Consider the following 26,543-nt stretch of genomic DNA (forward strand, 5'->3'; position numbering starts at 1 on the left):
CAGCACCTGTGGGACAAGGGTGGGTGCTTCAGCCCCTGCTCACAGGGTTGTTTTAGGAAAAACACAATGGTCACAGAGGCAGAGAAAGGAGGGAACTGTAACAAGAAAATCACCATTTGTGTAGCTCAAAAGGACAAGTAGAGACATAAGGCATTAGGGGCATTAGCCCCTTAGGGACTCCGGGTTGTTAATCTTCCAGCACCTCAGGAGATGTGGGACAAGCCTGACGCCAAATGGCTCAAAACTCTTTTGACCAGGCTGTACATACATTTCATAGAATCACTATCCTCAGTTGAAAGGGAGCCAGAAGGATGATCCAGTCCAGTTCCTGGCCCTACACAGCACCATCCCCCAGAGCATTGTCCAAACACTCCCTGAGCTCTGTCAGGCTGGGGCTGTGACCCCTGCCCTGGGGAGCCTGTTCAGTGCCCAGCCACCCTCTGAGGACAGAACCTTTTCCTAAGCTGGTAGAATCAAGCACTTGTACAAAACCTTGCTGCTGGCAGGCTGGAGGAAGGCAGGCACTGCAGTTGAGCTGGTCTCAACAGAGATTCTCTTCCTTCATCTGCCCTTGGCACAAGCAAGAGGATCAGACTCGTGCTACACAGCTGCTTCCCCTGGTGCCCTCCCATTTCCTGCAGGAGTTCCTGCAGCAGCACAAGAGCTGGAGCTATCAACACACATCCATGCACTGGAGAGGCTGAACTCTCTTCAGCTCTTTATCAGCACCTCAACAGTCCCTAGGAGCTCAGTACCCAGTTTCAATGCCAACCCATCACAGGCTGCAGTGACTCTTTTTGGCACTTCCCCATCCACAGTCAGGCAGCTCTTCATGTCTTCTTGTGCAACTTCCTGCACAGAAACCATGGAAAAATTAATACCAGAAGAGATAAGGCATGTCCCTGGCTGTGATAGCTCCTACAGAGAGTTACAAAGAAGAATTCAGTGCAGAACACAATGGCTTTATCACAGCTCCCAAACTCTTTGGTGACTTTTTAACCAAACACTATTAAGGCCTATTTACAAAGGATGATGCAGATTCTTTGCAAAGCATAAATCTGTAAAATAGCAACAGAACACACAGAGCTTTCTTCTTATCTCACTTCCAGCAAGGCTGAGGCACAGACCAGAAGCTGCAGTGTTTACACCATTGTAGGAGACACACCCATGATTTTAAGGCCAATGCTATAACCTAGTCCAAAATGTTCTCACATACACATTAACTTCAAAATCTTGGAAGCCCACAATTTGGTCAGTGTCAAGAGGGGTTTCTCTCTTCCAGACATCAGACAGATAATTCCACTGATAGGCATTAAAAAGGCATAAATGAACAAAGAAAAAGTTGCCAGCTACCATCTGCCCTGATTTTGGGTATGTGGAATTGCATCAGGACTTTCAACTGGATCAGCAAGACATGTAAAATCTTTAATAAAGGAGGGAGAAGAAATATAAAACTGAACAACAAATACATCAGTAGAAAGTGGTTTCATCAGTTTATTGCTTTTTGCTGCCATTTCACAGAGTGTCGAGTCTGCAAAGACTACCACAGACAACAAGGTTTTACCAGAAGCCATGATACAGGTAGGAAAGCTAATCCTACATCCACACAATTTACAAATTTGACAGTAAATACAGCATCTCCAAAAAGCTATTGGCATTTACATTAATCAACTGATTATTTTGAAGTTGCTGAACAAAATTAAGTGGTGAGGGACCAGGTGCTCAGAAACACAGACTTCTGGTGCATTCATGACATCCTCCCAACACACACATTCTGAAATCTTCCAAAATTTCATAAATACTAAATGAAATTAAGGTATTCTGCTTCCAGTTTAAATACCAGGAGAGAATAGTTACCACACTTTAATATATTAACTAAAGGACTATTTGAATAATTCTCTTCATACATGAAATATTTTTTAATTAAATAACATACTTACAAAAAAAAAACAGACTAGAAATTTATTGCAAGTATAAAAATTAATATTTTTCATGGAGGAGGAGGCTATATTAATATTATTGCTATGAACACAGTGCCAGAAACAAGAATTCCTGATTTTTAAATTTGTTCAAGCTCCCACAACTGAATTTAAAGGACACTGGGGACTTCAGAAAGATGAAGTCCACAACTTTCTTCAGTTATGTTTTATTATCTGATGTCCTTTTATTGCCTCTTAGTATAACAGTGAGCAATCTGCTGCTCCTGAATTCTAACATTATAATTCATTAGATCTTCTCTCCAGGGAATAAAAGCCCAGAACACAACCACCCTAATCTTGCATTTTCCACAAGTATAAAATTTGGAACTACAATTTCATTCATATCCTTGTCCATAACAAAGAAAAGTGGAAACATTCACCATGTGAAGAGTCCATGACTATGAACAATGTTTCTAGGCCAACATTTGATTGATTTGCTGACAAGTTTTCACTCCCAAAGGAAGCTTTTTTCACATACTGCAGATTGAGTAACACCACTCCTCAGTGCAAACAGTCATACCTGATACTCTACTAGTAACAAAAATATTAACATAAAAATTTGCTTACAGACCTGCACAGCCCAGTGCTTTTGCAATGCACTGTCTTCCACCACCAAGAACATACATCTATAGCTCTCTTTTCTCTTTTGGTTTATTACATTTGCTGTTATCAGCAGTTATCCACCTTTTTATTAGACTATGCTACTTTCTTAAAGTGATTTTCTTCTTAACTTATACACTCACCCAATTACTGACTTGGGGGAAAACCAACAACTCTACTTCTCCAACTGACTATTTAAGTCAATATTGGATTTCACAAGGGTTATCAGCATTGCAAACTATTAAGTCAACAATGTCCATAATTCATTATTTAAGGATCATAAAGCTAACCAGTGGAGATTGTAACCTAGTCATACATTTAAGTATTGCTAAATGATTGATATAAACTAGTGTTTTACAGAACCAGCAATTTTCAAGTCACTCAAAAAATTTTTAAAAAAGGGGCAGATTTTGTATTAACGCCACTTCTTTAATTGGGATAGCTGAACTCTGCTGCAAATAATCCAGTTAGAGACATTTAGGTGGGACTTCAGGAATGGAAATGGCAAACGACCTGGTTTGGGTTAAAGCCCCCTCCTGGATAAATCCTCTTCTAGAGTCCCCTGGGCCCAAATGTGCTTCACAATGCAGGATTCTAACCCAATATATCAATGGTTTTAATACCAATCATGAACATCAAAGTACTTACTACTCAGTTGTTGCCACAACAATTCTTTTTCCTTCAACTCCACTCCTATGTTTGTCCTTCACCCCCCAAAAATGTTATTAGCAAAATAATATAAATATTTGAGGAGTAAATGCAATGCTCAAGTTCAAGACGTGAAAGACTTGAGAAGTATATGCCTTTCTTTTCATGGCATGCATGAAAAGGAGTCAAGATACCAAGAACTGGATCAACAAAGACAGCAGATCTGGGGAAAATTACTCTTGTACACTGTTAGACAATTCAGGCCAGCTATGTGCGTTCCATATACATTTGAAAACAAAAAACCTGCTTTTATTCAGACAACTTAAAACATTAAATACTTTAAATGGATTTATGTTTCAACTCCAAGTCATATTTACATAGCTATTCACAGAAATGTGCAAAGTAAAATCTGTCAGGGAAATTAATTTAAAAGTCCGACAACTTGAACGTGACGTTAAAAAAGGCAGCAGGGACTCCACATCCATTTCATGTACACTTTATAGAACTAAAGAGAGGAAAAGGGTTGATCCAGCTGAACCTCTGGAAATGTAACAAATCTGTCCATGCTGCAAGTCAGTCACTAGCTGTCTTTGCTGCAGAATTCACAGTGTATCCCTCCAGTGAGGTCTTTGATAACTTTTTCTTTGATCAGTTTTTGCAGGAATTTTGTTTCACTTGTCACATTGTGCATAAATTGTTCTTTCATGGCAGCCATGCAGAGGTTGTTGTAATAGTGCAAAGGTGTGCTGGGCTGATCCAGGTCATATCCAAATCCTGCTATGCTCACTTCATCACACAAATGTGTGGCCAGAACAACTGCTATGACCCCAATTGTAGGTACATTCTAAAAAGGGAGAACAGTGTAATTTGCTCAGTTCAAACATGTTGTCCTTTATTGGATTTATAAACACTTTACACAATTTAATGACTTTGTCTATTCCCTCTCTTTTAAAACTGAAATAAATTAAAACTACAACTAAATATCAATTCAATAAGCGAGTAAAACTAACTCCAGGGCAAAATACTGATACAATTTAAGTATTTGGCTTTTGGCTGTCAACACAATTTTTTTTTCCTGTGAAGGCAACATGCCCTATAACTGTGTAGTTAAGCTGCAAGTGAACCTTCACTTCAAACATTCAAACAGCTCCTCACAGTGTTAAACTTGACACTTCTTGATGTACACTTATTTAATTCTTAAGCAACAACAGGCTCTCTAACAGTGTTCTTTACAATATGACCTTTTTTCAGTGGAAAACCCACGAAGAAGGCAAATTTACTACCGTATCATTAAGATACTCAACTTGGTATATTATGTAATTTTGATAAATAAATGTGAGAAGACCCTTCAGATATTTGTGCCATAATCTCAAGTGCTTTCACACAAAATGTAAAAAAGATGGTGGTTAGTATTTTTTGTAGTTCAAGACAACTAGTGACATCCAATTTCTCAAATATGCAATTAAAGAAACAAAAATGCAGTGTATGATTAAAGCAGGCAATTCATCACTGTGTACCACTGCTGGAGCAAAGGACATGGAGAGAGGAAATGCCCATCAGCTGCTACTGAGCATTCTCTGGCATACAAAGCAATTCCAGCAGCTGGAAGGCTGCTTTACACTGGCCTGGTTTCCAGGCTCTCTGCTTTCTCTGCAGCTGGAGACATCTGGCTACAGCCAATGGCTGGTTTAACTTAATAGGGCCACTTTTAACAGGCTTAACATACATCAAATGCAAGTTTTTAAACACTGGAATGAGTTTATGTCTCACTGCTTCTGAATGCCATTTCATGTCAGCATGCAGCAAAATATGAGGCAAAATAGCTCATCTGAAAAAGTGAGCTGAAATCTTACTTTGATTTTGCACGAGTAAATACAAGAGTCTTTTGAGAGCACAGTAATTTCCCTATTACCTGAGAAACTGCACAGAGAAAGTTAAAAGCCAAAAACATTTTTCAGTTTCTTATTTTATTTACCTTGTTATTTACTGTCTCCTTTTGGTGAAAGGAAACTTCTTACCTTATCCCAACCCCAGAATTTTGATCGAGGCTCAGGGAACTGTAAAATGTCAAAAGCTGTCTCTTTGATAATGACTGGATTCAGAATCCGAAATTGCTTTGATGTGAAAGGAATTTTCTCAGCAACCTCCTTCCAAAAAAAGAGTCGCACCCATAGAGGCTAAGAGAAATAAAAAATATAGTTCAGACTGAAACTCTGAGACAAATACAGTATACAAGTTACAGAAATCACCAGGGACCCTGAAAAATTTAGGAAACCGTTTATAGCTAAGGTGGTTTGGAAATATCAGTGTATAGATCAAATGACTGACCCAAAAGAGGAAAAACCTTCAAAGTACCTGGAATTGCAGAGAGGACAGCAGGAGGAATAGTTGCCTATTCTGAATATTTGACTGCACTTTGTGTTTATCAGTCAACATATTCATCAGCACCTATGGGCTCTTCCGGCCACTCCAGCACAGCTGAGCAGGCAATAATATTTAAAGAAATGAGGAAGGGAACCACAGTTTCCCACAAACATTAACCAGGCATTCTAAAGCAAGCACTGGGTTTAAAACAATTGTGTTCAAGCTCTGAAGTGAAGAGCTGCTGTTTGACAGCATCCACCCAGTGATAAATGCAACTCTTCAGAAAAGGATTTACACAGGACTCTCAGATTCCGATCTCATGCCACTGCTGTCAGTTAGATGCCTGCTAATGGAAGAAAAAATACTACATCACACTAATTCTACAAGTCTTTCCATGAAATCAGCATCAGTAAGCCAATGATAAAACTGATATAGCTCCAACATAGACATGTATTTTTTTAAACAGGCTTTAAGGAACAACAGCTTGAACTGATCAAACACAGGTTGCAGTGCTCCCGTTTTCCCAACCATGCTCTGGATCAGTTTACTTCAGTACCAGAGCCTGAGAGAGCTGAGCCAACTGACATCTGAGTATTTGAAGGAAGTAGGGTTTCAGTTCACAGAACCACAGAGCCACTGAAGTTAGGGAGATCACATGGTTCAGCTCCTCTGGCTCAAGCAGACACCTCGAGCCAGATGTTCAACACCATGTCTAGATGACTGTAAGAAAGATGTTGATGGATGTTCAACTTGACAAGCTCCCTCTTGTCCCACCACTGGGCACCACACCAAAGAGAGCCTGGTTCCATCCTCTTTGCGCTCTCCCCTCAGATATTTATATACATTAATAAGATCCCCCAAAAGTCATCTCTCCTCTAGGCTAAACACTCCCAGCTCTGTCAGTCTTCCCTCATGGCAGAGATGCTCCAGTCCCTTATGCATCTTCCTGGCTCTTCTGTGCAGTAGTAGACAGTCCTGATCAAGATTTAACAGACCTTCTCATATTGTAAAGATCACAGAATTAAGAAGGGAATTTGGAGTACCTAAACTAGCATAGATCAAACTGTTAAAAGACTTGACAGGCCTTCTAAATATCTTTCAGTAATTTTTACTTTCTGAAATTACCTGCCTGCAGATTGAAAGAGGTGGAAGCTACCAATTCACAATAATTTGGAAACATCAACCCCTTCCATCAGTTCCTCAGTAATCTTAGCACTTCTTTAAATGTTTAGTGAAATATAAACAACCTCATAATTTAGGAACATCAGACAAATGTTCAATTATATGTTAACTCCATGTACGCCCATTGTAGCAGTACAGACTTCAGCTGCTAAAAAAGTGGGCTAGCATTCAAAAATCTCATTTCTATTTTGGGCTCCAGAGTCACTTAAACCAAATGTGAAATGAATTCCACTTCAGTAAACACTCAGTATATCACGTAGCCTGGTGCAAACCACCAATATCTCCACAAAAAAGAAGTACTACTGTCAGCATGGGGCTTCAACACAAATGCTGGTCCAACTGTAACTAGGAGACAGAGCTAAAAAAACCCCACAAGGTTATATAAAAGATCCTCAGCACAATAAACCAGGAAGAAACAGATCAATCAGCTTCTTCAAGTATTGGAAAACAAAACAAACAAAAATACGGGTACGTGAGACTGTCACTTTACATACCAAGGTTTCATTTTTTACTATGGCTTGAAGCCAGTTGAAATCAACTCTTTTAAACAGAACAGCCACAAACAAGCTTGCAGGAGGATACTCATGTTCAGAAAAGGGGGCTCCTTCGGGGTAAGTCATCCGTATTGTTGTTTTGTTGCCAACATGATCTGTGTAACCTTGAACTGGTGCATCATTTAACCTGAGGGAAAAGAAACCCACAGTGGAGAGATATTAAATAAACAGGTTACAATCTCATTAAAATATCAGACACTAAGCAAAAACTTGTTATCTGGCCCACAGATTTTTAACTGAGCAGACTATAGTGTTTTCTCACAGCCCCCATGTTCTTGCCTCACGCACTCTTCCAGCCCATCTCTTTGGGAGGAAGCCAATTCTATTTCTATATTAAATGGCACAAGTGCAGAACTCTGGAAAGAAAAGCTTGAAGAGTAAAGTGACTTAAGATAGCATTGCAGAATTTCATATATTTTGCTTTGTGTCAGCTCAGAGAGGCTTAAAAGTAGAACAGGAAGAAAACACACAGAAAGTTGCCTGTGTTATCCTTTTCATATATATATATACACACACACTCTCACGAGTATTCCACACAAAAAGTCATACAAATTATCCCTCCAATGCAATGTAACGCATCCTGTGGGTTTATATCATCTCCTGTTCAGCAAAAACAGATGCTGGCACACTGCTGACAAAAATGGCATCATCTCCCTCCATGAGTTCTGCAGAAGAGCTCAAGTCCTGCAAATTTCTCCACATCAACAGAAAAATCACCTTAATCTAGCAGCCCTAAATTCAGAGGACAGCTAATACAAGTTCTCTGCCCCTCCACATGCTAACAGGTTTGTTTACCTTTTAATAAGGGCTATTGACTCAAATATTCCCTTAATAAGAGGAACAAGCCTTAATTTACAAAACAAGTTGAGAAAATGCTTGTATTATGTTATTTGTGACTTTACATGATTCAAAACAAGGTTTAAATTATACTTTTCAGAAGGCATAAATACAGAGCATGTAATTCAGATGTCAGAAATCAAGGCAATCATAGAAGCAATCATTGACCTCATAAAGATAAGGGAATATAAGTGTGTTATAAAGTGTGTAAACAAACTGTGTACTGAAACACCAATTAAATTTTATTGTGTTTGAAATAGCTGTTATAAAAAAATCTTCCAAATAAGCATTCAAACTAGACATGGGGAAGAAAGCCAAGGTGAGTCCTTACATCCTGATGTTTAAAATTTGAAAGCTTTAAAATGTGAAAGGATAAATGTCACTAGCTTCTATCTAGTTTCTGCCTATGTGAGTTTTGTATCTGAAGTCCACAAATAATTACACTGAATTCCTTTCTTTTAAACATGACAATTTATTTTTGCACTTAAGACTTTAAATTCCACCAAGTCACAAGTAAATTTCTCAAAAGTACTTTCAGAAAGTCTTGTAGTTTGCATTGACGTTGAGAGATATTTTCCCCTTAAAAAACTATGCTGGTTCATAAAATAATGATGAAGTAGTTGGAGCCCTTAAATGGAAAATACATACCTTATAACAATATCAAACTGATTCAATAAGTGACCCAGCTCTGATCCATGAAGAATCCCACCACTGCCAACAACAACACAACGTTTACATTGCTTTGACTTCAAATCTTCTGGTAAATCGTGCTCAGGTAAGAGTTCAAGGAGATCTTTAAGTGTATCAAAGAACTTGTGAAATCCAAAAGGAGGCTCATATTTAAATAAAGCTTCATCTTCATTTATATTTTTCCTCACAAAGGGAGATATGTCCATGCTGTATTTCTCTGCAAACAACTTTCCCATCTCTTTCTTCGCGTAGGAAGGTCGGCACTGCTCCTGCAGTACGGCACTGGCAAATTGCTGTGCCCTCTGAAACAAAACACACAAGATTTCAGCCAAGAAATGCAGGAATGCACAAAGCCCTCGGAATGTGGCCCACCAGCTGACCACCAGCAGTTTAGCAAAACCAGGGGTAATAAAGAAAGAATAAATAAATGAATTTTAAAGCATTTACTCAAATGTAGCTATGAGCCAGTGCATGGTGAAAACCTGCAGAGGAATTCCACTCCACTCAGTCCCTTAAATCTAGGTATGAGGTTTTCTAAAGAATATATTAGGCTAGTAGAAGCACTAAGTGAAAATGAGCCACTTGTACTACCATTTGCAACACCAAATAAAAAAAATCTAGACATACTTCTATCTGTCCAATTTAGCAGCAAGTGAGATTTCACTCTGCTCAGCTGCATGACCTGAGTTCTGCCTGTGGTAGGATTCCACCAGAGATGAATCCATTGGGTAAAAGTTCTGTGCAACAGCAGCTGGACTTGCTTATTCACCAGAATGAAGCAATGCTTCTTCCATAAATATTGCTAAAGTGCTAATGACTAAAACATGACTTTAAAAGGAATGCCAGGAGGGGGTGTTTTGGGCCTTCTTTTAAAGACTGACCACCAAAATAAGAGACTACTGTTCCATATTGCATAAAAATATTAAAGCGACAGACAAAACTACACACTGATCATCTCATAATAAAAACAAAGCACTATTACATTTACATTACTAGTACATTTTTAGAAATCTGTAGAGGCAAGCTGGTATCTGATGTAAAAAGAGGAACAGCAAAGGTATTGCTTTTATCAGCTAAAATAAAATCCTGTTTGCATCATATCTTTCCCAATCAACTCTGCTGGTTTTTCCTCCACTGTAATTAAAAAAATACCCATAAGCAAACACAGGGGTCAGAGATACAAGATTCAAATCTACTGTTAATAATAGTGTGTATCTAAGGGAACAGGGAGGGAAGTTCTGCTGCTGGTTTTTTGGTTTGTTTTTTTTTAACCAAGATTGAGTTACAGAACTTCCTCTACCGCTATTACGAAGGTTTCTGCATAAACACCACACTGGGCAAAGCGTGACTGAGCAACTTCTTTTGAGAAGCAATAAACTTTTTGAGATAGCAATAAACACAGTCCATGAAGTCTTCATGTTTGCTTGGTTTAATGTGCTTGTTCTTCAGAATCAAGAATATTATTGAAAAAATAAGTAAGCCACATGAGAAAAAAAGGGAGGCAAAGAGGCTCAGAAGGGGAAAGATATGCACTGAAGATGATGGCAAGTGGGGGAGGATGTACATGCAGTAACACTAAGATGAGATGGTCTTAAGCCAGGGTCTCTGCTGGAAGTTGCCTTTTAGCATTGATACATCCAAAGACAGAAATGTAATAGCCCTAAGCCAGGTAAATTCTGCTATAAAGTGCAAATAGTTAGAGTCGCAAAGGCTTCCATGGCATCTGTTACACCTCTTTAAAAGCTGCTTGCAAATCTGTAGCTAAAGTAAGTAGCTGCTACCTTGAATGAATAAATGAAAAAAAATTATTATTAAGGAGGAGCTGCACCCTCCTGGACATTTGCCCTGTGATTCCAAAAACATCTGAGCAATTACAAAGCAAAGCAGACTGGGAAATTGGCTTAGGTTTAAAAAAATAAAAATAAAATAAAAAAACCCCTTTGGTTTAATATGTTAGGTTTGGGTTGGTTTAGGTTTTTTAATATGTTACTTTTCATTTGCATCAATCTTCTGATCACCAGTATCATCTGCACTGACACAATTGGATGATGGCATGTCCATTTCAAAGCTTAAAGTCACAGTTATCTAATTTTAACCCTAAAAACTCAGCTTCTCTATGTGCTTCTGTCATCACTTTACAAGAAGAAAAACCAGAATGTCTATGGCATGAAAAGAAGTAAAATATACTTCTGCTCAACAGATAATTTCAGCATTCTAACTCTTTGTTGCAGCACCCTGTAATTCTTGCATTGTCAACTAATAACATTTTTTTTTAAGCCAAGTGGGAAAAAAAAGCCAAAAAATACCAACCATTACACGATCAAGGTCCACATACGGCATTTTTGTTCTGTCACATTCCTCAGGGCCAAAATGTAATTTGAGGATATAAAGGAAGCACCCTCCAACCACAAACAGTGCAAGAATTCTAAAAACAAATAGGACAGTGAGGGATAAGAGAGAAAAACAAAACCATCTTTTTGTGATATTCAGTCAACTACTAAATCAATATTTTTAAGCAAATTTAAGCCAGTTGAACTTCATGTGAATACTTGCATTTGAATAAAACGAAAAGAAAACAACAGCTATTGTTTTGTTCATTTCAAGTCTTGTATAACTCTTCAAAGTTATCTGCAGGAAAATATGCATATATTAAAGAATGCTTTAAATACATCTCTGATGAGTCAAACAGTTCTCCACACATAATGAAACCAAGAGTGACTTTTTTTCTTCTTTAAACATCATATCTTGGAAAACATTTTCATGCAAGCTGAAAAAAAGGCTGGAACTTCAAATTGCATGATTTTGGGTCATGGAAACAAAGCTTTCAACTCACTGGCAGGCCAGACTGCAGAACTTAGATGCTGAGGCTGAAAAGCCTTAGTTACTTACACCCCCAAAAAAAGAACCAGAAAAAGTCCAACCAACTTTAAAATCTAAGAACATAGACTATTCATAGTTTTGAGTTACTAATCTCTCATTTCTAAGGAAAACCACTGCTGATAGCCAAAATGTCACTTAGCTCATTTCATGCTTAAACCCATCTGTAGAATACTTATATCATTATTTGGTTAAAGTTGTGGTTGCTGCACAAGTACATAGTTTGAGCTTTCCTATTGATTTTCATTTCCTATTGTTTCCTAAGGACTGGACATTTGTTTAAATGTCTTTAAAAAATGTACAAGTTATTAAGGGCTCAATGCTTCCTGAAACTCTTTCAGATGAAGTTAATACAGATTTCCAAATTTTTTTTTTAAAAAAAGCTTGTACTATATGAACAAAAAATGCAATCCCAGCACTCAGTGTGCAGTACAGACTGCAAACAAGGTGACCCCTGGAAACAGAGTACTGCTCTCACGTCTCACTTAACTAAATTACATTTTCCACTGGAAGGTGATCTAAGAGTTTCATTAGCATGTTAGGCTGCAACCCCTGGAGATCAGCCAACAGGTAGAAAGCAGAAAATTCACAGCTGACAAATGAGGCTGGTTTTCCTCCAGAAGTTTATCAAGTATCCCCAGATTCAACTGGGGTTGCACTATTCAGGTTATACCCACCTGTGTATGTAACACTTTGTCTTTGGGTTTTTTAGCTTTAAGACCTAAAAATTAATGTGGCATCATAGCAGTGAACATTTTAGGTATAAAATACGGTCCTGGATCTAGGTGTCCTCACATCTTTTAATTCTAATTTGATGTCAAGCTATAAACAATGGAGTATGGAGTAAGGTTTTGATGTAGCATTCCAGAAATCTTCACAACAAAATAACTGTATAAAAAACACCTCCCCAGGATACCCACTCAACATCCACTGGCCATTCCCTCAGTTATCAGGCTGTACAGAAGTCTCAGCATTGTTTTTTATCTGCATACAAAAAAGATTGGAAATACTTGTAAGTGAAGTATTAGAATCTCACTTTGGCTGGGGAAAACAGGCACTACAAGTTAGCCTGGGCTCCACAAAGTGGAAAAGCTGTGTGCTTAACCCTCCATTCACAGCCTGTGGTAATCCCATGCCTTAATTTCTGCATCCATTTTGTAATTGCCCAGGCTGGAGGTAGAACAACTGTCCTCTGTGTAGCTGTGACAATGACACTTACTTGCGAGTACCTTTTAAAAACCAGCTTGGTCTTCTCATCTTCATGTGCAGCCACCTTACACCATTGCACAGGAGGTGAAGGATCACTTTTCAGTTTGACAGAGTTATTGTCACTCAGTGTTGCTGTAAAAAAAAATAGAAAAAGTTATCATAACTTTTGCTGAATTGAAGGAAAGTTTACAGGACACCCACGGAGCAACAACTTTGTTTCCCAGAGAAGACTGCAATTCTTAGTTAGGGTGCCAGGAATATTGAACTGCTCCTGAGTTCCTTGTGATCAAGAACTCACTCATTTCAGCTGCATGATTCTAAAAATGTTGCCAGATCTTTGCATTCTTCTTAAGCTAGAAGTCTAATAATTGCCAATTACATCAGTTACTCTCAAACACTTGTTTGATCTGATCAAACAATCTAAACAATATGCTCAGGGTATTCAGGATCTCTGAATCAAAATCAAATCCCTGTGCTATGCTTCCCACTAGGCTTCAAGGATGCTTTCAGCATACAGAACCCATACAAGCCATCCTCAAAACAGAAGCCCACGTTTCGAATAATCTCCCCAGTTTCCCCAAGGCCAAGCAAATGTATCTCACCACCACTGGTCTGAATCTACCACCAACCTCTTCAGCACCCCCAACAACAAGGCCAGCAACTTCAACAGCAGGCACCAGGGAGGGTGTGGAGGGAATTTCTCTCTGGCACACTGCAGGACCAGGAGGCTGCCAGCACCAGGGAAGCACAGCAGCAGCTCCCTGCACAGAACATGGGGGAACCCAGGAGGGCAGCACAGTGGTCCCTCACAGATGGGCAGCACACTGACCATTAGCTGACAAGACACAATCTTGCTGCTCCCACAGTTTCTATCAGCATGCTCCAATAATGATTTTGGGAAGAAAAATGCAGACTGGCACATCATCTTCTCCCAGGCTGCTGCCAGTAACCAAAGACATGAGAATGGAATCCCCATGAAGAGCCCACCCAAATGAGCCTGCTGGTTTTCCCAGGGTGAAGGAACACAGGCAAGGGTTTTTCCTGTCCTATCCACCCAGAGCAGCACTCCCTTTAATCAGCCAACCATGGAAAGGTGAAGCCTGCTGCTCCACAAGGGAGGATTTCAGCCCTGCTCCTTCCTTTCATCTCGACACTTGACCCTGTCTGCTCTCCACTGCAAAGGTGTTCACCTCTTCTGCTCTCCTGCCAAGAGTTCTGTCACAAGAATTCCTAAGAAGAGCAAGACTAAGGAAACATTTTTCTCTAGGAATGATCTTCCTCATTCTCTTTTCCACCTCTTTATATTGTTTATGGTGATATGAACCATTTGAACCAGCCTGTATTGCCACTCGAAAACACTGGACAAACAACTGATGTTCTTAAACACCAGGATGAAGGAGCTGAGGAAAGAGAAGTACCCCCTCCAGATACCAAATCCAGGCCACTGAAATTTCAAGGGTATCTAATTCAGAAGATGACTCAGTCTCTTTGCATAATCATAATTTCTCAGTAACAAATTTGATAATCCCAGTAGAAGGTCAAATGCCAAAAAACACTGTGAGGGTGGGACAAGGAGAGATAAAGATCAACAATAGCATCTGAAACCCTTTGAAGAGCAGGCAGCAGTCAAGTCATGCTTTCAGGGTCACATGCAAATGATCACAACCCACAATACAGAGCAAGGCAGGAAAACCCTAATGGTTTTTACCAGCAGGAACCTTGACCATGAACCTCAAACACAAGTAACTTGGTTGTTATCATGTTAGTGATGCATCACTAAGGACCTCAAATTCCCCACTTGACTGTATTTACTAATTGCATAGACTGTGAGCTGTCACACCCGTTTGCAGGCCTTTGTTTCAGCCCCTTTGAGATCTGAAAAATCTGTACAATTTTAAGTCTGTACCATCATGGTTGTCTTGAAACAGGATAAACTGAAATTTAAGGGGTGACATCCCCCAGTCCCCCAGAATTCCAGCAGTTAAGCTGGAAATCAAATCCAGCTCCCATCTACCACACAACCTGTCAGGACACAGGACAAACCAGGTTACAAACAAACAGGTTACAGGGAAGCTATGAAGCCTTAATAGCTCCTCATTTTCTCAGAGCATCACCTCATCTTTACTGGCTGCATCTATACTGCTGAATAAAACCAGCACAGGGGTGCAAAACTGGGGTGTTGACACCACCGCCCGTCATCCACATCAGTCTGCTCTCAGCTTGCATTGGCAGCAAATCATTCAAATTCAGATGGGTAAAGATGTCAAAAAAATTGTTACAAGGACCATATCCCAGGGTCAGTTATGGATCACCAACTTGAACTGCTCTACCTTGAGATATTCAGTGCCAGCCCAGCAGGACTGGTACCATCACCTTTTACAACACACATCCTTCCTGCCACACTACACAGAGAAGTCAACTCAGCAGCTCTCACCCAGTACCTTGATACTAACACAGCTCAGAGGTGATGGGTATCCACAGAGATCAGGGTGCACAGGGAGCAGCCCCAGTTCATGAAGCAAGAGCACACAATAGGAGCTGCAATCAGAAGATGCTGCAGAGGGTGAACACAGTCTGCAGACCATGTGGAAGCTCCAGGACAGCTCCACACAGAACAGAGAGGACATTCCATCAGATCACCTCAGAGGAGACTGTCTCACACCAGCACAAACAAGAGGCACTCAGCACTGTTTGGGAAAGGGATGGGATCACTCAGCAGCACTGATAGCTCATGGCAGGGATGTGACCACTGAAAGCTGCTACAGCACAGAACAAGCCAGTAATTACATCTGTCAGCTGCCTCAGATCTCCACAAACACAGCTGCAGAGAAGCATAAAATGGGACTTTTTTTAAAATGAAAAAGCAGGAAACAAGCTTCACCTATTTTCACTAGAGAACAATGCAGGTATTAATTCTCTCTCGAGTAAACATTAAGAGGTAACTCAATCACAGTCCATAGGAACCTTGGTCAGAATGGATTTTGCACAAAAGAATCAGTCAAACTTGATACCAGGCTGCAAGAGACCTGAAAGACAGTGAGGAACTGAAGAGGTGGATGGTGATGAAGACAGAAAGGAATCAAAGAGGAATGCAAGACTGCAATAAGCTATTATAATAGTGCTATTAGTGCTAATAGTGCTATTAGGAAGTGATCCTTGCCTCTGAGCAAAATAAATTCCAGTTGTTCCCTCCTTCATTCATCCTGGATGTGCAAAAAGAAACAGTGAAATAGAGAATTTAATTAATCACCTCAACACATCCTTTCCAAGTCCAGCTCTTAGTATACACAATTTTTTTTTGTTACATAAGCAAGTAAGTGACAATGTCAGTTTTCATTTGCTTTGCAACAGTTCAGTTTGACTTTTGTCAGCTACAATCATGACAGATGATTCCTTTCTCAAACAAGTCAATATATACAGACCAACACGTAAGTCAGAAAGCATCTGTCCAGCACAGCTTTTTTTTTTTAAATTGCTCAGGGTTGGATCCTGCACTCTTACTCAAGTCAATAAGCCCTCCCGCTGGCTGGAATGGTGTAAGAGTGCTTAAAAGAGGAAGGTGGCAGTGACAAGCACCTTAGAGTGCAGCTGTCCCACAGCCTTCCTGAATTAAAAAATAAAACAATAAAAAAGTCTCCAAATTTGCAGAGAGAACCAGAGCAGTCAAGATCCCAGAGGACCAAAGGTGTTGTTGCATACAAACACCATTACATTCTTTCAGGAAGGGGCCCTGCTATAGTTGTTTTGAGAGCCACAAATGCAAATGTCTCAATTTGTGTACAAAACACAGTTCAGTAGTACTGAGGTATTACAACCGCACTTTGCATTGACCTTTCTATAGCTACTCATTGTGGTGTAATCCCCAAGGACTCAGGGGATTTAAATTTGATTCATCTGCTGAACTTAAGTGATCTGTGCAAAGCTGCTGCTAAGGCTAGATTGTCCATTAATACAATATACTCCAAAGCTTTTTGTGGTGTTATTCTTTTCACCATGATTTACTTTTGTCTCATTGTTATTTTTAAGTAGACAACATTTCCACACTTAGAGTATTTCAGAAGCAATTCATTTAAACCTTCAGGAAGTCTTTTCATGTGGGAATGCTAAAAGCTAAAAAGCAGCATGTATCAAGTTGTACATAACCACTGCCACACCCTGGAAAGTTCATTTGGTCATGTTCAGCACCTGGATTTACCCAAAGACAAAGCCAAGGTCTCTGAGCAAGCACGGGGACAGGAGCAGACAGCCTGCACACAAGTGCAGCATGATGCACACACCTGCATCCTCACCAGGCTCCCAAAATAAAGCCCCCAAAACTACAACCCCACACAGGCAATGCTTCCACTTAAAATTTCCCCTCTCACAGTACCACCAGAAGCAGTGGAAACACCCAGCTTTACAAGGCAGTCAGTAGAAAGGTCTTGCCGCACAAAGCAGCCTTTGAAGTTCATGTAATAAGAGCAAGAAGCTCGCAGGGCAAAGCAATTCAAGAAAACGAAACCCAAAAGTCACACTTATGTAAAGGATTTACGAATCATGAATGGTGGGGCCCCAGCAGGCATGGAAACAGAAGCTAGAATTAATTCAAAATACACAAAACCCACCTGCTCACTTCATTCCTCCTCCCCCAAATCAGATACAAAATTACTTGAACATAGTTCCAAAATCAGTAAAGGATAACACAAAAGCTACTTGGTTTCGAGCAACATTTGTTTCAAAAGAGAAAGACAAGGTTGGAAAGCAGAGGTGTTTTCACACAAGAAACTTGAGCAAGGCACTCTTTATTGGAGATGTGGCCATCATTCTGTAATGAATACTGCATGAATTTTCTGTTCTGTGGCTTTCAAAGAAAACAAAAAAAAAAATCCTGCAGATATACTGCAAAACTTTATGCAAGAAGTTAGAAGAGAAAAATTAAGAAAACTTAAACCAACTTACATATTGATTTTGGAAACATTTGAAGAAAACAGCAAAAAACAGACTACAACATTAATGTCTGTGACTATTTGCAAGAATTGGGCCCATGAAAAGATTACACATTTTGATCTAACTTCACTATTGACCAAATAGACAAGTTATTAATTTTCATTAAGGTTTTCAAAATGGATACAATATTTTAAGAGAATGCTATTGATTTATGTCAAAACATGAAAAGCAGTTTGGTGACATTTACAGTTAGGATTGATTTTGTTTGCTTCTGCAGGACTGAAATCCACAGCAATCAAAACATTAGGGCTGAGACATTAAAAAAGGGAATGAAAGGAATGACTAATCAGGTGGTAGCTTTTCTGGTTTAGGCTTCAAAGCCAGTCACTAAGCAGAGCCTCTCAGGATACCAAAGAATATGAAAAATTTAAAATTATTCATCTTCTGTTTTACTTTAAGGCCATCATTACAAAACTGGTTCAAAAATCAGTATAAAATTCTTCCAATTTCTTCCTACACCCATCCCACAGATCCATTAGATTCTCTTTAATGGGCAAACCAGCCTTGATTCAGGGGATTTTTAAGTAATAGGATTTTTGTCAATGAATACAAACACTAATCAGCAAATCTAATATTGGAAAGAACAAAATAACTGACAAGTAAACACTGTACCAGATTACCTACTGTGGCACAGGAAGCCCAAAAATCTGCTCAGGGACTCTCTCTCCCAAGTCTCCTTATCAAAGCATGATACCTCCAGATCCTTCCCATGCTTACAAACGCTATCTCTGCATTGGAAACAAATCATAAAAAAGAAATTTTGCAAATAACCTCTATCTGTTTCTATAAAACATGATAGATAAATCTTCTTAAACCAACAGTGGATCAAGCCTCATCCCATTAACAATTAAGGGGAAAATGATAATGTAAAGAAAAAAATGCTGAAGCTAAGGAGAGTTAGCTGTGCACCCCATTACACACAAAGTAATCCACAGCTCTAAGTGTTGCACAGCCAAGCTGCTGCCTCACAACTGCAATCCCAGGTATTTTTATCCATCCAAATCACAGAGTATTTCTTAATACAAAAACAATTTTGAAACATTATCTTGTGACATGAAGAATTTGTTGTTACAAAACAACCAATCTGGAAAATGTACAAACATCCTCTAGCAAGAGGCACTCCAGAAACTGCAGTGCAGTAAAGGACTGCCTGGCTTTCATGGAATCACAGGATCATCCAGTTCCACCCCCCTGCCATGGGCAGGGACACCTTCCACTATCCCAGATTGCTCCAAGCCCCATCCAACCTGACCTTGAGAACTTCCAGGGATGGGGCAGCCACACCTTCCCTGGAAAAACTGTGCCAAGGCCTCTCCACCCTCACAGCGCTAATATTTCTTCCTAATATCCAGTCTAAACCCGCCCTTGTGTCAGTTTGAAGTCATTCCACCTGTCCTGTCACTCTGTGCTCTTGTCAAAAGACCACATCATGTCCAGCCTCTCATCCACCAGCACCCCAAAGTCCTTCTCCTCAGGGCTAATCTCAATCCATTCTCTGCTCAGCCCAGATTTGTGTTTGCGATTGCTATGACACAGGTGCAGGACCTTGATGGACTTCAGGAGGTTAACTTACCAATGACTTCTGCAGAAGTTAATCCAAATTTTTCAGCTGAATTTTAAACACAGGTTTAACAGATCAGGAAAGCTAACAACCTGCCCTGACGTTGAAAGTGGTTTAAAATCTATTCAAGGAAAGTAAAAAGCCTTCCATCTGGATGGTCCCATTTGCCCATACTGACAAAATACTCGGAAAAAGAAGAACAACAGACAAGTTATCCCAAAGGAACTGTGTCTGATTGGAAAATCTCCTTCTATGAAATAATGAACACTGAAATACCTTCATAAAGGACTTAACGAAAATCCTTTAAAACCATAAGCATGAGGAAAAATTACAGTGATGTTAATGAGCTGAGGGAGATTTACTAGAAACATGCTAAAGCATGAGAGACTTTTTTGTTATGATTGGTAGCAATATATTCAGTCTGGATGTTGTCTTGCTTTGAAGAAAGACAGGTGTCTGCTAAGGAAGGCAGAAACCTCTCTTGAAATAAATAAAAATATAAATAACCACCACTCCCCCCCTTCAAAAATTATAATCTTGAAATCAAAGTGCTCTCAGGCAAAGATATGGCAATAGGAATAACAGTTCTTTACTAAGGAAATTAAAATTAAAATGCAGTAGTACAAGAAAAGAAAACCAACAAAAAAAACAACCCACTGACAGAGTTAGAATTCAACCTGACCCCCTGTTAGTCAGGGTGTTGGTAGCAGTCTGATTAAACGGTGGCTGCAGCCCTCCTGGAGTGACAGATGTGGTTCTGTTGAAGCAGTGATCCTACAGAAAGGTGTAGTTTTCCTCTGAAGGTCTACTGGTGACGTAGATGGGTCTGGTCTCTTCTCTGGGATCCAGTGGAGAAAGGCTGCCTCTGGTGTTTTCAGTGTCCAAAGATATCCAGGTAGGAATGCTTGGCTCCTCCCCTTGGGTGGAGCATCTCATAATGGGATGATGGAATTTTATCAGTCCTGCAGTGAGACTCAATGGCCCAATAACAGAAGATATCCCCTGGAGGGAGGATGGGTCATGGAAGAGATAAAGAACACTGCCACACCTGGTTTCAACAGGTGGTAATAGAATACATACTTTTGGTTACAAGATTTGCATTACGACTCAAAACAGATGTTTATCTTCAAATAATTTCCTGACCACCACCCTACCACTTCCTATCACAAGACATAATAAGACAGCATCAGGAAGCTGTTGCAGATTAGGGACTGACATCCCACCAGAGAACAAACATGCAGCTAAATTAAAAAAAATAAATTAAAATTTAAACTTAAAAAATAATAAACATTTAAAATTAAATTAAATTTTAATTAAAAATTAAATTTAAAATTTTAATTAAAAAATTAAAAATACTTCTGCCAATTATTCCTTCATCTACCACTATATAAATCCCACAGTAAAGTTGGCAGTTTAGCATATTTAGACACTTCAGAAACTTTCTTTTAGTATTGTCTGCTTAGTGCCTATGACTATTGAATGAAAAAAGCAGTTGACATCTGTTTTAATGAATAGAGTCAGTTGTTTTGGTTAATTGAAGAATACATCTGTGACGGCAGAAAAAGGTTTAGCCTATAATATGGTCATAAACACCTTCAACAGGATATTGATTACATTAGTGAATAATGCATCTTACAAAATGCACTTTGGTCAGAAATGCTTTTTTATCAGACAATAAAAATTTAAAACAATGCTGTCTGTATGATCTGTAGTTCAAGATCCACCTCCTCAGAAAATGAGAACTTATTACTGAACCCTATTTGTGTGGACACAATTGGTAAAAAGTGAAACAAGGAGCAAATTAGAATTTCAGAGCAGTTGACAGAAACTCTCGCAGGCATCAACAACATGACAGGTGAAAATTACTTTCCTGGGAGCCAGGAACATCACCAATTAATGTCCTAGAGGCAACATGATTTTTCTATCCTTGCCTTGTGACACTCTACTGATGTTTTCTTCTAATTGTTTAATGGGTCACTCCTACATCCTCTTTGCAATATCAACCACCAGCTCATAAAATCATTAACAACCTTACATAATTGTGTCTACTCAAGCACTCTTTTCCTTTAGGAAGGATACACATAGTTCGGTTACAAATTGCTGTTAACCTTGGGTCATCCAGAGAGAACATCAAAAGAAATGGTTTCAGCTCAAATAAGGTCCAATTACCAGCTTAACTAGAGATACTCAGAGTGTAACACCATCACTTCCTCTCAGCATCATTCACAGGAAGATTTTTGTACATTAACAGTGCCCGCTAAAATAATATTATAGGGAAAGAATGCTTACTGAGGTTCTAAATGATAGTTTAATGTTCAAAACAAGGATATTCTCTTAATTTCACATCTGCCTCATCACCCTCTTCTCTAGTCAAACATTGCAGGATTTTCTGTGAAACCCCTTTCAGGTGCTCTCAAGTGAGTAACAGCAAAAAGCAAATAAACACAAAAACATCAACAAGATGTGCTTCACGACTTAATTGTGCTGCTGATGCTTTGTGACAGACAAAAGCATCATTTGAATATGGAATTTTTCTGATTCACAGATGAGCCACAGAAAGTCAGCATCCCAGCCAAGCAGGAAGCAATCAGTAACTTAAAGTATTGCTGTTGTGAAGAGTGTGCTATTAAAAAGTAACGTTTATTTCTTACAAGGGAAGCTTTTAGACTCTCTCATCCCTTTTCCTTTTGGAGCAAATCCCATTTTTCCCGTTCATGCTACTTGTGTAAGAAACAGTAGCTTGCCTGCTCTGGATGTTCAGAACCTGATGTCAGCCTCTCCTCAGCATCTGCTGAAGCCCACAAACACGCACAGCGAATGAGCTGCAGCATAACAGCAGCCAGCTGCTATTCAAAATCCCCCTTTGCACATCTTCCCATTCTTATCCTCCTCCCCAGGCCCACAGATCCACACTTGAGGAAGCACTGCAGCACTCCAGCACTCAGAGGAAGAGCCACGCCAGCCAGGAAGGGAGGAAGAAAGCACAGTGCACCAGAACATCACCTATCACCAGCTGGGTGATGTCATCCAGCACAAGTGGAAGAGATTTCTGAGCCTCTGCAAATAAGCCAAAACAATTTCCCCTTACATGGGAAGTTTGAGGAGAGAAATCTTCCCTAAAAGAAATGGTCTGAAAAAGCAGGGCATAGCATTAATCTTTACTGCATTAAGGAAACAGCAGACTTACATAGCCAAGATATTTCATATGACATCTGAAATATGCAGCAGAATAGCACCAAACAACTGGATTATGGAACAATGTTAAGAGTTCAGCAGCATTTTTGCCACACTATCATTTTACATTCCAAGACATCATAGTAAAGTCACACTTGAGCCTACAGAAGCAAGAGAGAGGATGCCAAAAACCTCCCATAAAGACAAGGCAAAAAATAAAATTGCAATACCGCAAAAAAACATAGCTGTAAACAATTTTAATGTTTAAGTTCTGAACCTAAGGCTTCAGGACCTAACAGGCTGCAGGGTGATGATGGGAAGGGTAAAGGAAGAGCCTCTCCCAAGGAGAACAGAGAGCCTGGGTCGTCCAGCTTTGCAAAACAAAAATTGAGGTTTGACCTTAGATACATCAAACATGTAAACACCAAAGCCAAAACCAAACCTTTCAAACAAAAGCACAAAGGAAAAAGCGGACATAAAGAGGGACTATGGGCAAAAGATTCCTGAGAAGCAAAGGATTCCCATAGGAGTAATGGAAAATAACAGACTACACAAGTTTTAAGGAAGTCTTCAATAATTTATGAATGACATTATCAGTGAGAGCTGCTTGTGACAGGGAAGACTCCTCCATGATCCTGAAGTCCTATGTGCAGTTACAGTTGTGTGGTTTTGAAGCACTGGACGTGCCTGCTGGAGATGCTTTAACCTGTTCTGTTTCAGTCAGACTCACACATCATTTGAAAATTACACCATAACAAGTTTGAATCATTGTCTGTGTCTTTTTCAGTTATTTAGCCTTTATGATAACTCAGGAACTACTGAAGTCTTCCAGGGTCTCTTAATCTAAACAAACAACCTGCCCACCAAATGCTCCAACTTTGCACCAGTCTTGGCATGTTTCGCGTCTGAAGTATGCAAAGCAAACAAAATTGAACAGTTTTAGCCCGTTCTCCTCAGGAAAAGGAAGTTTCTGCTACCACACTTTGTCTTCCTACATCCTGCTCCTAACTGCCTGTCAATCATTTGGCCAATCTGCTGGAACTCTAGAGAAGGAAGGACGCTAAACCCAAAAAAGTTGCAGGAAACCAGAGGAGGGATGAGCTCATTTCTCATCAAGCCCGCAGAAGCAGACAACGCACCAAAATGCTTTCATGCGCTAACTCTCCAGCTGCATTTTGACCTCTTAAAAGAAATTCCCTGAGTTTGGCTAGCAGAGGGAGAGCTTGGGAGATAGCTCAAGGTTTCCTGCTGCATGATCCAAAAGGGAGATAGTAACCTAACTGCAGCATAACAGATGGAATAAAACAGCCTGTATGAAAAACACTCTCTCTAAACTGAATCTGCACAGTTCCATTGTAAGCTGTAGTTTAAAAACACATATCCACTTCAGAAGCATAGAAGAGCATTTAGCAAATTTTCTGTAGAGAAATAATGAATATACATCTTTATCTTCTCTATTCCCCAGAATGAGACAAAGCCAGTCATTTTTCACCGCAGAGCTGTTTACATCCAGTAATTTTAAGAACATTTCCTAATAATTTCCCTCACTAAAGAGAACTGCAAAATCAACATCCCTCCTCCAGCAGCCTTATATTTTGATCTTACCTATTGAAATAGAAAAAATAAATAGAAAACAAATCTCGGCACAAAGCGAAAAAACAGGAAACTCTTTAGTGAGTAGTGCTGAAGCAAATAGAAAGGTTTTGGCAGTAACAGCAGAAGCCGTATCTGGTTTACATTCACATCACTCCAAGCATGAAAAGACAGAATCCCTCACAAAACGCCTATCGGAACCCGCAGAGAAGCAGAAGCCTATAAATTTTACTCCAGAGGAACAACTCAATACAGCCGCAGCTAAGACATCCTCTCCCTCCAGCCCAAGGCAAACACCACTTCCACCGCCCATCTCCTCCAGAACGCAGCCCCCACCTCCCCATCCCCTCTGTTCCCTGCGTGGAAGGGAGGGAGAGACCTGGAAGCTCTGGCGCTGGCGCACATCCCGCAGACTGCTCCAGCCCGAGCCCGCAGGCCCCGCGCCGCCGCATCGGCCTAGGCCGGCGCTGACCCGGCTGCGGTGTCCGCGGTGAAGCCGGCACGGCACGGCACGGCACGGCACGATACGGCACGGTGCGGAGCGGAGCTGAGGCCCCGGCTCTATGAGGCGCGGGCGCGGGGCGGCCCCGCCGCAGGTAGCGGAGCCGGCGCGCGGGCGGGGGCGGCACGTGGCGGCGCGCAGCCAATGGGGGCCGAGCGCTGCGCTGCGCGGGGCGGGGGCGCCGCCCGCGGTGAGGGGCGGCCGCGGAGGCAGCGCCGCGGGGATGGTGGAGGGTGGCGGCCTCCGCCCCGCAGCTTCTGTGCGGTGGCGGGGTTACAAATAAGCGCTTTCTTCACCTTTTTCCCCCTGCAATACATCGTGGGTTTGGGGATTTTCCCACACCACGCACAGCCGCCCCCTCCCCCCCCCCCAGCCAAGAGACTCGTGTCCGCCGCCCCCTCCTCATGTCCGCCGCCTCATCTCGCTGCCGGTGCCTTCACTCGCCCGCTGTGGAAAAACGAGGTCGATCCCCTCAAGTTACAGCGTTTTAGCTGTTTTTATTGTTCCTTATACTCCCAGAAGCTTTGGCTCGTGAGGGCTTTCTGGCCTCTCCGCAGCTGTTTTAGGGAACCATTATTTTTGTGACCCGACGTGCCACAGAATGTGTAAAAAAATATAAAAGTCTGATTTAGTTGGAGACTCGCGTAAGCGGCTGCTTGACTTGCAAGGGAGGGGAAACGACCTTGCAAATCCATCTGACCATGGCCTTAGAAGTCACAAGTTGCACCACCAAATAAAGAGCTGGAAAACCACTGGAGCAGAGCGAGGAAGCCTGGGCGCCAGCTGAGGGAAAGCTGATGAAGCAGGAAAATGGATTAAGTCATTACAGTCTGTGTGATCCTAGGAATTTACTTTTTTTTTTTAGTATCTGACTTATTACTATGGCATCTATAAACTGTTCCCTAACCTAGATGATTAATAGAAAACAATCAGCAATTTCAGGCCCAGCAGCTGCTAATTATTAGTGCTGGTAGTACAGTGCATAACACACTGCAGGGGCCATGGCAGGACAGACGGGGGGAAAAGCTATCCCTTAAAGAAGGTGCGATAAAACTGTCTCTGAGGTGCCACTCTGAATTAAAAATGAATTACATGGTTCAGGGAGAAGAGCTGCCACACAAGGAGATCTGAAAACAACCACTATTTTCTGACCGGTGTATAAATGTTCCCTCACTGTAAGGGATGGATGAGAGCATGTCCTGAAGCAGGATAGTTTAGATGCTTTCAAATTTTATACGAGATAAACATGTTTTCTATCCTTATAATGGTCGTTTCTTCACAGTTCCTGTTAAACTGCACCTCTTGTTTTCTACAGTGGATGAGATATTGCTTCTCTGTTCTGTCAGCTGTTTGATGGGTTGTAGTCAGGGCAGATCCTTGATCGCTTTTTGTATGATTCAAGAGAAAACATACAAATCAGAAACAAAATATTCCCTGCTCTGTTATTTCAGCTGTTGGGCTTTGGCCAGGAGACAACAAGGCTTTGCAAGCAGCTGCAGCAAAGATGCAGCAAATATGCACTTATGTTCATGTTTTGAAAGCTGATAGGAAAAGTGAACAATTAGTTTTGATACATGTCATATTTTTGAGGCGGGATGAAGCATGACAGTGGATGAGTGATGCTGTGTTTTCAAGAAAGCTTAGAGGATTCTCCAATTAACAGTTAATTCTGTCAATAAATAAGGTCTCAGTGGACTGAAGTCCCAGAAATAAATAGGAAAAATGAAGTACTGGGAGTGCATCACCAGTCCCACTAACAAGGCAGGGAGATCAGAGCCTGAGAGGCA

The 26,543-nt window shown here is 40.6% G+C and overlaps 1 protein-coding gene across 4 annotated transcripts; it reads right to left on the reverse strand.

Annotated features, from left to right (window-relative positions):
• Nucleotides 1-1,480: 1,480 nt before the first annotated feature.
• ST3GAL5 (ST3 beta-galactoside alpha-2,3-sialyltransferase 5) lies at nucleotides 1,481-24,875 on the reverse strand. Of its 4 annotated transcripts, none has more exons than XM_058838085.1 (7): nucleotides 24,634-24,875; nucleotides 12,961-13,072; nucleotides 11,165-11,279; nucleotides 8,813-9,156; nucleotides 7,268-7,454; nucleotides 5,246-5,404; nucleotides 1,481-4,071 (listed from the first exon to the last, which is right to left on the reverse strand). In XM_058838085.1, the coding sequence occupies exons 1-7, from the start codon at nucleotides 24,704-24,706 to the stop codon at nucleotides 3,808-3,810; spliced, it is 1,254 nt and encodes a 417-aa protein (XP_058694068.1). In that variant the 5' UTR covers nucleotides 24,707-24,875; the 3' UTR covers nucleotides 1,481-3,807. The 4 variants fall into 4 exon arrangements, with proteins under 4 accessions (XP_058694068.1, XP_058694069.1, XP_058694070.1 ...); XM_058838086.1 differs by having other exon boundaries at nucleotides 12,951-13,072; XM_058838087.1 differs by lacking the exon at nucleotides 24,634-24,875 and adding an exon at nucleotides 20,170-20,643 and having other exon boundaries at nucleotides 12,951-13,072.
• Nucleotides 24,876-26,543: the final 1,668 nt, after the last annotated feature.

This window comes from Poecile atricapillus, chromosome 4 (genome assembly GCF_030490865.1).
Source record: "Poecile atricapillus isolate bPoeAtr1 chromosome 4, bPoeAtr1.hap1, whole genome shotgun sequence".
Lineage (NCBI taxonomy): Eukaryota > Metazoa > Chordata > Aves > Passeriformes > Paridae > Poecile > Poecile atricapillus.